Source organism: Carettochelys insculpta, chromosome 4, assembly GCF_033958435.1.
Source record: "Carettochelys insculpta isolate YL-2023 chromosome 4, ASM3395843v1, whole genome shotgun sequence".
Taxonomy (NCBI): Eukaryota; Metazoa; Chordata; order Testudines; family Carettochelyidae; genus Carettochelys; species Carettochelys insculpta.
In genome coordinates, this window is record NC_134140.1 from 10,137,279 (window position 1) to 10,150,648 (window position 13,370).

General features: G+C 40.4%; 1 protein-coding gene across 5 annotated transcripts in view; it reads left to right on the forward strand.

Moving 5' to 3' along the window:
- Positions 1–13,370, forward strand: part of CTNNA2 (catenin alpha 2) — an 814,165-nt gene that overhangs the window by 450,304 nt on the left and 350,491 nt on the right. Inside the window, exon 8 of one of the 5 annotated variants that reach the window (XM_074992260.1) lies at positions 6,722–6,907. The exons of the other annotated variants lie outside the window; for them this stretch is intronic. Within the exon in view, the coding sequence (XP_074848361.1) occupies positions 6,722–6,850 (129 nt within the window). The 3' untranslated portion in view covers positions 6,851–6,907. Of the gene's footprint in view, positions 1–6,721; positions 6,908–13,370 lie in introns of those variants that run through there. 5 annotated transcript variants of the gene reach the window in all.

A 13,370-nucleotide genomic window follows, 5' to 3' on the forward strand; every position in this document is an offset into this window, starting at 1 on the left:
TTCTCCAGAGTATTCTAAAGGCATGCAAAGATAACCCTTCACTCACCATTAGAATGCAGCTGCCTCTGGAATGGAATATGGCAGCAGCCCATGGCTATGTCTACACGACAGAGCTATTTTGAAATAAGATATTTCAAAACAGCTATTTTGAAATAAAAAAACAGTCAAGAAGCACTTTAAAGACTAACAAAATAATTTATTAGGTGAGCTTTCGTGGGACAGACCCACTTCTTCAGACCATAGCCATACCAGAACAGACTCAATATTTAAGTCTGTTCTGGTATGGCTATGGTCTGAAGAAGTGGGTCTGTCCCACGAAAGCTCACCTAATAAATTATTTTGTTAGTCTTTAAAGTGCTACTTGACTGCTTTTTGTTGTGATAGTATATAGACTAGCACGGCTCCCTCTCTGTTACTGTTTTGAATTAATGCTGTGGCACACAAAATGCATTTTGAAATGGCACCCAGCTATTTCCAAATAGCATTCTGGACACATAGGCTATGTCTACATTTGCATTCCCCATTCAAAAGAGAAATACAAATGAGGGAAATTGAAAATGCAAATGAGACACTGATTTACATATCTTGTGCTTCCTTTGCATAATATCTTTTTGGAAGAGATTCTTTCGAAAGAAAGAAAACAGTGTAGATGGGGATCTTTCAAAAATAAACTCCATCTTCTAAAGACCCCTTCTTCCAGAAACAAAACAAAAAACTAAAAAAAAAAATTACCAATAAGGTTTCTTTCAAAAACAGGGTTTATTTTTGAAAGAGCCAGGTCTACACTGCTTTTTTTCTTTTGAAATAATCTCTTTCCAAAAGAGATTATGCAAATGAAACACAAGGTATGTAAGCCAGCAGTTCATTTACATTTTCAATTTCCTTCATTTACATTCCTCTTTCGAAAGAGGAATGAAAGTGTAGACTGTATTCTGAAATAACTAAGTGCTATTTTGAAAATTATTTTTGCATGTAGCAGTGCTGTTTCAAAATAAACTAGTCCAAAATAGCTATTCTGGAATAGTTTATTTCAGAATAAGGCAGCTGTACAGTCATAACCTTGGTCATATCACAGCAGCACTTTAATGTTTCAACAGTTTTGGGACTCTAATGGCAGATGGCACAAACACGAATGATTTTACAGACCAAATAGACAAGACAGACAATGGGTAAAAGAAAGAACATTTGACTTTCACCATAGTGCAGATGGAGAGATGAGAAACAGTGAGAAAGATTTTGAGAACTGCACTCACACAGTAAGATCTAGTTCCACAAGAATAATCTCTACAGTTCAGTATATTTCAGTGGGCCTATGTATGGAGTAAGTTAATACTCCCTGGCTATGTCTACACTAGAGAGTTTTGTTGATAAAACTGGGGTTTTGTTGACAAAATTCACATAGCATCTACACACAAAATGTGTTTTGTAGGCAGAAACTGTCCACAAAAAAGCTACGTAGACTGTCCAGGAAGCTCATTTGTGACAGAGAAGATCAAAAGATTCATCTGCTTCTATGTGTAGACGTGATCTGTCGACAGAAGTTGTGTTGGAAAATCTTTTCTAGCAGTAACTTCTCCAGGCAGATGCTTCTAGTGTAGACATAGCCTATACAAATAAGGGTATCACACTCAAATTTGGTGACTTGTGCAAGATCATGCAGGACATCTGTGTCCCTGTCCAATGACTTGTCTACGAGACCATGCTTTCTCTTGAAACTCTTTCCTTGCAGAATGTTTTCCAGTATTGTAAAGGTCCTGGCATTATTCTGAACTTGATTTTATATCTCATCTAAAACATGATGCCTACAACACAACACAGCCATGTAATACTGTGCTGCAGCTTTGGGCTAGGCCTTTGGTTCAACGTAGAGTTCAAGAGAAGAATGCCAACTACAGTGCTGAACCATTAACACCACTTCTGGCTGTATCCACAATTGTCCATGGAGGTTTCCCCATCTCCTATTTTGACAGCCACTAGATAACAACTAGAACATCTTCATGTCACCCTCCCACTTGTGAGTCCATGGATGACTGATGAGCCCAGTTCTGGAGCCACAGATCTTATCACAGAAGAGGCAGGTTGGTAGCTGTTGGAGGGGCGCAGGGCAGTTTTTGACACACTTTTCTTCTTCTCCACCTGTCCTTGTCTGCACTGCAGTGGGACCTCTCCAATTGTGCTACCCCCTCATGGATAGCCATTTGCCAATGGGGACAGTCTTGGGCAACATTCTCCCACGCGTTGACACCGATGCTGCACCTTTTCCATGTGTGACTTCAGAATGTCCTTATAGCGCTTCCGCTGGCCCCCAATGCTCCTCTGCCCTTCTTCCAATTTGGAAAACAGAATCTGTTTTGGGAGACACTGATCAGACACCCAAACCATGTGATCAGTCCAACAAGAGGCATCCCATGTAAGAACTCACCATCATGGACACTGCCAGGACGCAAAAAGGATCTCAGTTAGCGTTGTTGTAGACAAGAATTCAGGCTGAATGTTGAGTCAGTCTGTTCTAAGCATTGAGTATCTTGACTGTACACAGAAACAATTGAATAACTAACACACACACCAACACACTGTGCTGCAGAGGGGAGTGGAGGGCTACGTCTACACGAGCCCAAAACTTTGAAATGGCCACACAAATGGCCATTTCGAAGTTTACTAATGAAGCGCTGAAATGCATATTCAGCACTTCATTAGCATGCGGGTGGCTGCGGCACTTCGAAATTGACGTGCCTCGCCACCGCGCGTCTCGTCCAGACGGGGCTCCTTTTCGAAAGGACCCCACCTACTTTAAAGTCCCCTTATTCCCATCAGCTGATTAGTAAACTTCGAAATGGCCATTTGCATGGCCATTTCGAAGTTTTGGGCTCGTGTAGACACGGCCGAGATGAGCAGGGACCAGCAAGGTGTATGCAACAATACTGCAGCTTCAGCGAGAGTTTATGGGATGCAAGTCAAAAGGTGAATCCTTGAATGCTAACACATGACAGCAAGAGAAATAACTGCTATTCTCTGCATTTGATTTCAGTTGGGTTTCAGTCTGACAAGCCATTGAAGAAAAAATGTCAGGAAAATTCTTGGACCAAGAAAGCTGAGAAATTTCTGGAGAGGACTAGTGATAACCTGGAAACAGAGCCCTCAGCTTTAGTTGTAGCATTGTGAGTCATGCTGATGTCATTTTTGCCAGTCTGTTATTTTCAAGCTACTAGTTGTATTGAGGAAGGTCAGGGCTTTCTTTGCCATCCCCCATTATCAAAATTGACCAACAACTCATTTTGTTCTCAGCATACTCAAACCATTGGCTGCTCTCAGTGAAGATGACTACCACTGTTAATTTAGTTAAGGGGTAAAAATAGTTTTCCAACTCCTCCATCTTGGGGTATATGGAATTTTGGTTACTTTAGCCATTTCTTTCTCTTTTTTTAAGTACCGCATACATCAGCTATTATCCCCCTACAGCCTTTTGCAAGCAGTAACGAGTCTGCTCGTAGCAGCTGAGGACCCCAAGCTACATTTCTCCCAGTGGGGCAAAAACCAAGTGGACCTCATGGCCAGGTAGGGAGAAGGGAATCAAAGCTCTAGACCAGGGTCAGCAGCCTTTCCAAGGTGGAGTGCTGAAGTATGATCTCTTGATCTCTATGTACATTCTGAATGCCAGTGATACTTTTTAAAGTCACTAATAGTCCCACTTAGAACAGCTTCATTAATAATTGCATTAAGATGCAGAGCTTACCAGTTAGGTGGTGTCTGGTCGCATTAGCTGTTTTTTGTTGATCCTCAGGCAGCATGGCTTTGAGCAAACTCCCAGCTGCATGTGTGGAGGAGGAGTGGGACTTAGCTCCCACCTTGCATGCAGAGAAAAATCAGTTTGCTTGTCACTCTTGGCACCTGTATCAGGGGCTGCTGACTCCTGCTCTAGAAGAAAAAAGAATGTGGAAGTGGAGATGGAGACTGAGGGTCAAGGTTGTGTTGGGGCTGCAGAGGACAATAATAGGAGCAAAACTGCGGAGACACAGGAATGTTAGGAGTCAGGTAGAAAAAGGTGGTAGATAAGAGTCAGAACAATGGGGGAGTAACCCTTCCGCCCCACCCCTCCGCTCTCTGATTTGCTCACCTTGATTATCTTTTTCTGATTTGTCCTCCTTGCTTACTGTTTTTTGTTCTCTGTGCCTTAAATATTGAGTCTGTTCTGGTCTGGCTATGGTCTGAAGAAGTGGGTCTGTCCCATGAAAGCTCACCTAATAAACTATTTTGCTAGTCTTTAAAGTGCTACTTGACTGCTTTTTGTTTTTATATAATCCTATGAATCTTAAGTGTACGCTGCTATTAAAATCCTGTGGGTAGCTTGTATCAGCTGACTTAGAATCCTGGGGCTTGGGTTGCAAAGATATAAAACTTCAGTGTAGATATCCTGGCTTGGACAGGAACCCAGGGCTTGACACCTCCTGAAGCAGGAGGGTCCCAGAACTCAGGATCCAGCCTGAGTCCCAACAACTATATGGCAGTTCTATAGCCTTGCAGCCAGAGACCTGTGTACTTGAGTCAGCTGGCACAGGCCAGCCAGGTGTTTAACTGCAATGCAGGCCTACCCTTTGAGATCACTGTGACATGCAGATGGCCTTACCTGGCCGAAAAACAAACCATAAAGCAATACAAATCACAGTCATGAACCACAACCTGAAAAAAAATCTATTTTTGGTTCTCTGTGCCTTAAATATTGAGTCTGTTCTAGTATGGCTATGATCTGAAGAAGTGGGTCTGTCTCACGAAAGACTCAATATTTAAGGCACAGTGAACCAAATATAGTAATCAAGGTTGACAAATCAGAAAAATTATTATCAAGGTGAGCACAGCAGATGGGCAGAAGGAGGGGGAAGGTCAAGCATTAGATAAAACAAAGTATGTAAAGGAGCCCCTATAATGAGCTAGAAAATTGCCATCTCAGTTCAAACCATGTGTTAATGTGTCAAATTTGAATATAAAAGAGAGTTCAGCCGTCTCTCTTTCCAAATGGCTGTGAAAGTTCCAAATGGCTGTGCAAGTAAAAGGAACTTTCATGGCCATTTGGAGAGAGAGACTGCTGAACTCTCTTTTATATTCAAATTTGGCACATTAACACGTGAAGACAAAAAAACAGTCCAGTAGCATTTCAAAGACTGACAAAATAATGTATTAGGTGATGAGCTGTCGTGGGACAGGCCCACTTCTTCAGATCCAAGGTTTCGTCTGTCCCACGAAAGCTCATCGCCTAATAAATTGTTTTGTTAGTCTTTAAAGTTCTACTGGACTTCTTTTTTGTTTTCATAGTATATAGACTAGCACGGCTATCTCTCTCTTACTATTCAACATTAACACGTGCTTTGAACCAGGATGGCAATTTTTTAGCTCATTATAGGGGCTCTTTTACATACTTTGCTTTATCTAATGCTTGACCTCCCCCCACCGCCACTGTTCAAGTGACACCCTGAATATGCATGTGGAGGTTGAAGACTGATGCAGAGAGATGTTATTGTTCATTGACCCCTGTTTTGGGAGGATAGTGGAATAATCAGCAAAGAGTTTGGGGAGAGGAAGAGGGAAGGTTTTAAAATTTAATAAACTAAACAGCTTTTCACATTGTGTATTTATTCAGTGTTTCGTTGTGCTCTGGGTGCTCTTTCTAAAAGTTTGAGCATAATATGTAGGATAACTTTTTATAGTGGTTTGTTACTCTAATTCAGAAGAAGTGTATTTGCTGGCCGTGTATTTCAGTCTGAGACTGAACAAATGAAATGAATACATTGTGGATGTGTAGCTGCCATGTGAGAATGAATATAGGTTATAAAGATCTGAATGGGTATTCAGGAAGCATTAATTGTAGCATGTACAGTTCTGAAAAAGGAAATGGGATACATTGAAAATTACCTGTTATAACATGGGTGAAATTCCTGATTATTTTCTTACAGTCCTTTCTATATTAATACATCAACAAATGCTGATATTTCTTAGTTTAATGGAATTGTATCTGTAGTTTTCAGGTAACCTATTTGTCATGCCTTCAACACTACTCTAACTACTTTCTTTTTCAGCCACCTCTTTCCTATTTTATCAAATTGAATTAATAACATTAAAGTAAAGCAGTACAGCTTTAGCATTCGATGTGCCCTTAATTGAATAGAGAGCTGAGAGATTATTCCTGTTTACTATCTATAACTACTTCTTCTGCAAAAGAATTTTCCTTAGTCCTGGTCAACAAAACAAACTTATATTGGCATAGAATCATAGAAGCTTAGAATTCTACAACTGGAAGGGGCCTTGAGTGGTCATCAAGTCCAGTCACCAGCCCTCATGGCAAGACCAAGCACCATGTAGATCATCCCCGATAGATGTTTATCTAACCTGCCCTTAAATATCTCCAAAGATGGAGATTCCATATCCTTCCTATGCATAACTACAATGTTCAGGGCTGTAGAAAATCCAGGTCTTCTCCAACTACACAATATCATGTTGATGAAAGGGCTTCTCCTGTTTACACTACTGCCTCTTGTGGTGGTGGAGTACCTATGTTGACTGAAGCAGCTCTCCCATACACTTAGGTAGCATTTTCACTAACTGCCACAGTGATGCTACAGATATTATGGCATTTTTCAAGATGGAATGTGCTGATATGTTGTTGTTAGTCCAGTTGTCTCTGGCATATCAGATGATGACAGGATGTTAACATATGTCTCTTCCACTGCAGCCTATTGAACTTGGTGCTGAAATCAGCTATCAGTGTCTTCCTATGGACCATACCATCATCTGTCTCTTCTACATAAGAAATTGGAGTCACATGGCTAACAACAGAAAGGAACCGTGGTCTTCCGGTTAGATTATGGGACAACTACTCAGAAGACCTGTTTTCAAACACTGATTTGTGTCAGCCTCCCCGTGTAACTCACTTAATATCTGTTTCTCAATTTCCCATCTGAAAATATAAATTTACAATCCCCCTGGGAAGTGGTGGAATGTCCGTCCCTAGAGTTTTTAAGACCTGGCTTGAGAAGGCCCTGGCTGGGATGATTTAGTTGGGATTGTTCCTGCTTTTAGTAGGGCATTAGACTGGATGACCTCCTGAGGTCCTGTACAACCCTTCAATTGTATGTCTCTAAAGTGTTTGCTATATCCCTTTTCTAGATGAGTTTACTGAGTGGCTTGCCCAATGGGTTTGGTCAGTTGTAAAGCTGGGAATGTAAACCAGAACTGCAAATCCACTTTCCTTCCCACTTCTCTCCTTTCTCAAGATTATATTCATTCAGGGCCTCATTACTGCAACTTTTCTAAAGAGAACTGGAGAGTGTTCCTCCTGGAACCCTTCAGTTCAGCCTCTTTGTTTTGCCAGTAAGGGTCATATTTGAATGACAAGATCTCCTTTCTCCTATCTAAAACATAAGATGTCATCTCCGTAGCACTGCTCATTATTACAATGTGTGAGAAAGGGATACTACATCTGAGAATGTAACCTATAATTATTGGGACCAAACCTATAATTAGACTTCAGGGAGGCCTCAGTGAGATGGAATCTCTGGGCACAATACTTAAGGGACAGGAGTCAAAAGACAAAGTAGGTAACAAATGACTATGGCTAGAAGGGGGACTGGCAATTTATATTAATGAAAAGTGTTGTCACATTTTATGTCTTATTCCCCCAAAGTAATAGTGCCAACTAAATCCTTGCCGGTCACTTCTGCTTCACAGGCTGCTTTGCTCTGGATAGCCTCCTTTATTTCTGAGAAGAAAATGGTAATCAGTGATACAATTTATTTACCATAAATCATTTGTTTCATGGGAAGGTGAAAAGTTATTTTTATTTTTTTCTCTTAATCTTTCCATCTACCAACTCTGAGTAGCTTGTCTCTTTCAAATACAGAGAAAGGTCAGTGTGAAAGGCCTCTGTGTGCTGAATTAAGTTGCTTAATACAATACTTCATGCCTATCAATGAGGTGGATCAGACACTTTAGATTTAAAGTAGAGTATGTCTTATAAAAGATTGTCTTTGTATTACTCCTTCGCAATCAACTAGACCTCCTTGTGAAAGTAGTTAGCAAAATAGACATTGTTAAACCAGTAAGGTTCATTTGTTTTGTTTTGTTTTTGTTTTAAATATGAGATCTAAGACTGGGGATCATTTCTTGAACAAAAAGAAAAGACCGCAGTATACGTAAGCTTTCCAAAAAGAAAATTTGGGGTGACATTTTACCATTATCTTGGTATCCCAGATTTTGTGATGATGACCCTACCCTAAGTACACACATTGGAAGGACTGTATTTGATTTTTTATTCAATTCATTGCATGACTGAGCTCTAATATTAACCATGATATGAATAGGAAATATTTCTTCAAGTTCTAGAAGCATTTTAAGTAGAACCATTCTGAGATGAAGTATGTGTGTTGTATGTAAGACATAGGAGATAACTGTTCCAGTGCAGGTGGTGATGGTGAAGCCTTAGCTGGAGTACTGTGTCCAGCTTGAAGCACCACATTGGAAAAGAAGAAGTAAACATATTGGAAAGGAGACCAATAAGGATGATAAGGGCGAGAAAACATGGTTTAAAATGGGTGTGTCTAGTCTTGAGAATAGAAGGCTGAATGAGGACATTAGTCTTCCAAGATGAAAAGACAATTATAAAAAGGACAGTGATCTCATGTCCACCAAGCACACAACATTATTATTTTAATTTGTAACAAAGGTTATTTCTGTTACTTAATAGATTCCTAATTCTAACTATAGTTAGGCACTGGAGCAGGTTACCTATAAAAGTTGTGGAATCCCTTTCATTGGAAGTTGTTATCTATATATTTTTGATCCTGTTTTACTGCAGGTGGGTGGACTAGATGACCTCTTAATGTCTCTTCCAGCCCTACCCTTCTGTTATTCTGTTGTAGATAGACTGCACAAAGATAAACTCCATAGGAGAACTGGATCATGTGGTATTTTGAGGGCAACTAGAGTTAATTATATTATGTTTAGACTATTCCTCAGGAACTCTTCTGGGATTCTTTTTTTTTTTTTTTAAATGGGATCCCTAAAATAGAGATTTGTGCTATCTGTCATGTTGGCATTGTTCCTAAAAAGATATCTGGCTGGAAAGAGTGGTTCTATTTAGTCAGTTCTCTATATAGTTTTATCTCAGTAAAATAGGAATGTGAGAGTGTCTGGAGCGTGAGCTAAGTAGTGCTGTTGGAGGAGTGCTGAAAGCATCCAAGCTTGGGGAGATAGCATGGACTGTATTTTGTGATATTATACTTAAGTGCTTTTTATGTATAAAGCCAAACCCAGGACAGCAATGTGTTGTGGCCCATTAGGAATTGTGGGGGAATCCATCTGTTCACAGGGAGGTTGGACAAATTTACCTTTTTGTTCTGCTTGTGTAGTACCTCACAATATGGTATTCTGGTTCAAGACTGGGTGTCTAGACACTATGATAATACATAAATAATTAAGGAGGTTCTGCCCTAAACATTTCAGTGATCTCACCAATGGTTACTAGGGAGAGGCAATCCTTGACACAGATTTGGATTTCTGCACACCTGGGAAATCTCCCTGTGATATCAGTTTTATTACTGTCCTCTCTTCACAGCCTGTGTCTTAGAATGTCATGTGCACTTCTAGAACCAGCTTCTGCTGGCTGTATGGGGGTTATTTAAAGCTGATGCCATGGGAATGCAGATGTGGGTTCGAAATGTATATGTTAAAAAGCTTCAGTTAGAAAACTGACTCTGCTTTCTTATCTCTGATGTCAGTTCTGCACACCAGCAAGTCTTATGATTCCAGAAATGTGTTCATCAAGAGATAAAAAAAGATGCGGGAACAGCAGTTCATGAAATCTGCGTTGTTACTGTTGGCTTTTGCTTCTCAACACCTCAATAATCTGCTGGAGTCCACTATTGAAAGCCAGCCTGGGATTGTGAAAGCACAAAACATTGTCAATTACAAACATAATTGGGTTTCTAATGAAGAGAAATGTAAATCAATGTAGAATGAAGGCACACAAATGCTACAATAAGTCTGACACACACAAATAGAGGGGAATATTTACATTTTAATTAAAGGTTGGGAATCTGCCCTCTAAGATACGGGAATGTACCTAATCTTCACTGGCAGGAAGGGCACAAAGTGGACCCTGTCTGTTTGTTTGTTTGTTAATAAGAGAAATGTGACTGGGATTTTGTGCGCCTCATTAAATAAGAGAAATATGTGCATGAGTGGGGCTGGAGACAGTGGCGTAAGCAGCTCACCAAAAATCCCACATCCACTCATTGCTTCTGAAAGGGAAAGGTAAGTGGGAAATTGCACCAGGGCTGAAATGTCAAATGTCTCTGTAACTAAAGTGAGGTAAGAGGGATAGGGTCCTGGTGAACATGATGTGTTGGAGCCCCAATTTCTTTTTATGGACCTGTCAACACCCAAAATGTAAGTGGGTCAGTCTGATTGCATGAGTGGGAAGGGAAAATGATCCATAGGGCATATTGTGAAGCTGTACAAGGGGAGTACATTGACAAATCTGGGGTAGCAGGGCAACAATAGCTGTCTCACTGTCATAGATGGGTAGTTCTTCAGTGCTGGTGTCTTTGAGAACACAATGGCAGACAAACCACTTTTCTTTTCTGTAGAAATTGCCAGAGTTCCCATTGAACTTTGATTTTCTGTTCTTATTGCCATTGAAGGTGAAGGCCACTGCTAAGCAATTACACTCCTGACTTACAATTATTTGTGCTAATGCCGTGGGTAGTTCTCTTTCAACTCAGACATGAAAGGACCATCACAGAGCTCAGCCACTGAATGAACTGCAATATGGATAACATTCTAAGCAGAGGTTCCCCCTCACTGAAATGTCAAAAAGGGGCCAATTAACACCAGAAAGAAATCCATCTGCAAAGATGCAATACAGTAGAGGTAGGCTATAATTTCCACAAGCTGAAGTGAAAAGCAGATGACCATACCCTGTAATTTCTGCCAGTCATAAGACCAGCACTGAAGCCACTATCGTTCATCAACACCTTTGTTGGACTGGTCACATGGTTTGGATGTCTGATCAGCACCTCCCAAAACACATTATGCTTTCCAAGTTGGAGGAAGGACAGAGGAGCATTGGGAGCCAGTGGAAGCAAGATAAGGACATGCTGACATTAGTGTTGACACTTGGGAGAACCTTGCCCAAGATCATCTCCAGTGGAAAATAGTAATCCATGAGGGGATGGCACAATATGAGAGGTCTCTCCACAGTGCAGATGAAGACAGGCGGAGCAAAAGAAAAGATTGTCAAAAACTGCCCTGTACCCCTTTAGCAGCTACTAACACCTGCCCCTTCTATGATAAGATCTGCAGCTCCAGAATTGGGCTGATCAGCCATCAATGGACTGACAAATAGGATGATGACATGAGGATGTCCTACTCATTATCGAGTGACCGCCAAAAAGGAACATATTGGGATTCAGATCTTTTCTGGGTAAGGGGAGGGAAGATAGCAATGCATTCATGGACCAAAGATACTGACCCCTGAAACCAGAGAAAAAAATCAACAAACTAGAATAAATGAGCTGATGCCTTCCATGACCTTGTTGTGTTCTCCTTGACAGCCTCTGCTAGTCAGAGACCTGGTCTAAAGGGAATTCTGGACTTCTTATTCTGTGGTACTTGCCATGAGACACTCATGTAAATGAAGGTATTAATGGGTATTGTGGAAGGTGCAGCAAATGCTCGGAACTTTGGTAATATGCATATTTCAATATGTTGGTCATGGTGTCAATAAAGAGCATGCCCCTAGAGGCAACTCAGAATCTCAGTGGGCACTATATTTGTATAGGTACACAACAAAAGCAAAGTTGTGGATTTTTGGTTTGCTTGTTTGTTTGTTTTTCATTAAGTTTATCAATAATAGCTTTAAGGGTATATGTAGACCACAATCTAAGCTCAGGCTTGAAATCAGGCTCAGGTGTAACACCCTTTCCATTTACGCGTAAGTCACGCTAATTCAGTGCTTGGAACAGGGTTGTGGAGATTCTGAGCTCAAGTCCAGGGTTCAGACCCTATTGTTTTGCAGTGTAGATGCGGCCCCATTCCCCAGACTCTGCCAAAAGTACCCACAATCCAACAAACTGAAGTCTTGTCTTCTGAAAATTCAAGTATGGCAAACAGTCACATTTTCTCAGGCTTCACCATGGATAAAGGGCTAGAGCACCCTATATGGGAGGGTGTTGTGATGCCTAGGTTATGGATGGTTTGACTTAGGCCCACATAATGCAGCATGGACGCTGGAAACACAGGTTGGGACCCAGGGTTCAGCAATTTCTAAACAGGGTTTATAAATAAGGGTAGATGCTCTTGCTCTAGGTTAAGAAAGCCAGGGTTTACTAAATTGAATCCTACTAGCCCTGGGCTTGCACAACAATGCAGACGTTCCCTTGGTGAACAGAAAAAGTGTTGATAGCAGCTGAGCTAAATAAGATTTTAGAATTATTTTCACAATGCATTTGTGACACTTTATGACTCTCGGAAAGAAATGGTATGATTCAACAGAAAACAACGGTAAATCACAAAATCTATGAAATATCCCACATTTTAATTAGCCCATATCTCCTCATTTTCTTCAGAGGCAGTAATAGGAATTTCTAACAGAAAATTAGAAGAGAATATTAAAGGCAATTTCCTTTCTGGAAATTTACGAAACTACTTGATTTCTCAGTTCCAATCTGCAAATTACCATATGTAAATCTTGGCAATAGAACAAAACATATAGACAGTGGGAGGATAGAGGAAATTTAATTACATTTGAAATCCATAAAACAATAGATTTCTATTAGACCATTTTTTAGCACTTCTGGAGAATTACAGCTAAAATGAGATAAATGCAGCTTCACATTTAAATTAAGATTATCTTTAGGCTAGTAATCTCATTTACTGTTTAGCAATTTTAATTTGAGTCAAAACAGCACAATTAGTGTCACCATCCCATTGCTATTTCTCGTTGCTTTGTGGCTGTACTTCCTGCTGTTAAGACAAGACTGCTCACGTGAAAAGTATAAGTCAAGGTAATAAATTATTTAAGGTATCATACATCAACAATAACTACTAGTGCATACTGATAAGCTGGACATTTCTGCAGACACTGTAACTGCATTGCTGCACAACATGCAAAGAGAGCCTCATTTAAACAGTTGGCACATCCTTAAAAGTCTCAGATGGGTAGCCATGATAGTTTGTAGCTTCAGAAATAACAAGCAGTTCTGGAGCACCTTACAGACTAAAACATTTGTTATGTGTGAGCTCAGGTAGGTCTTACTAATAAATCACCTAATAGATGTTAATCTTTAAGGTGCCACAGGACTTGTTATCCGTAAAGGCATGTT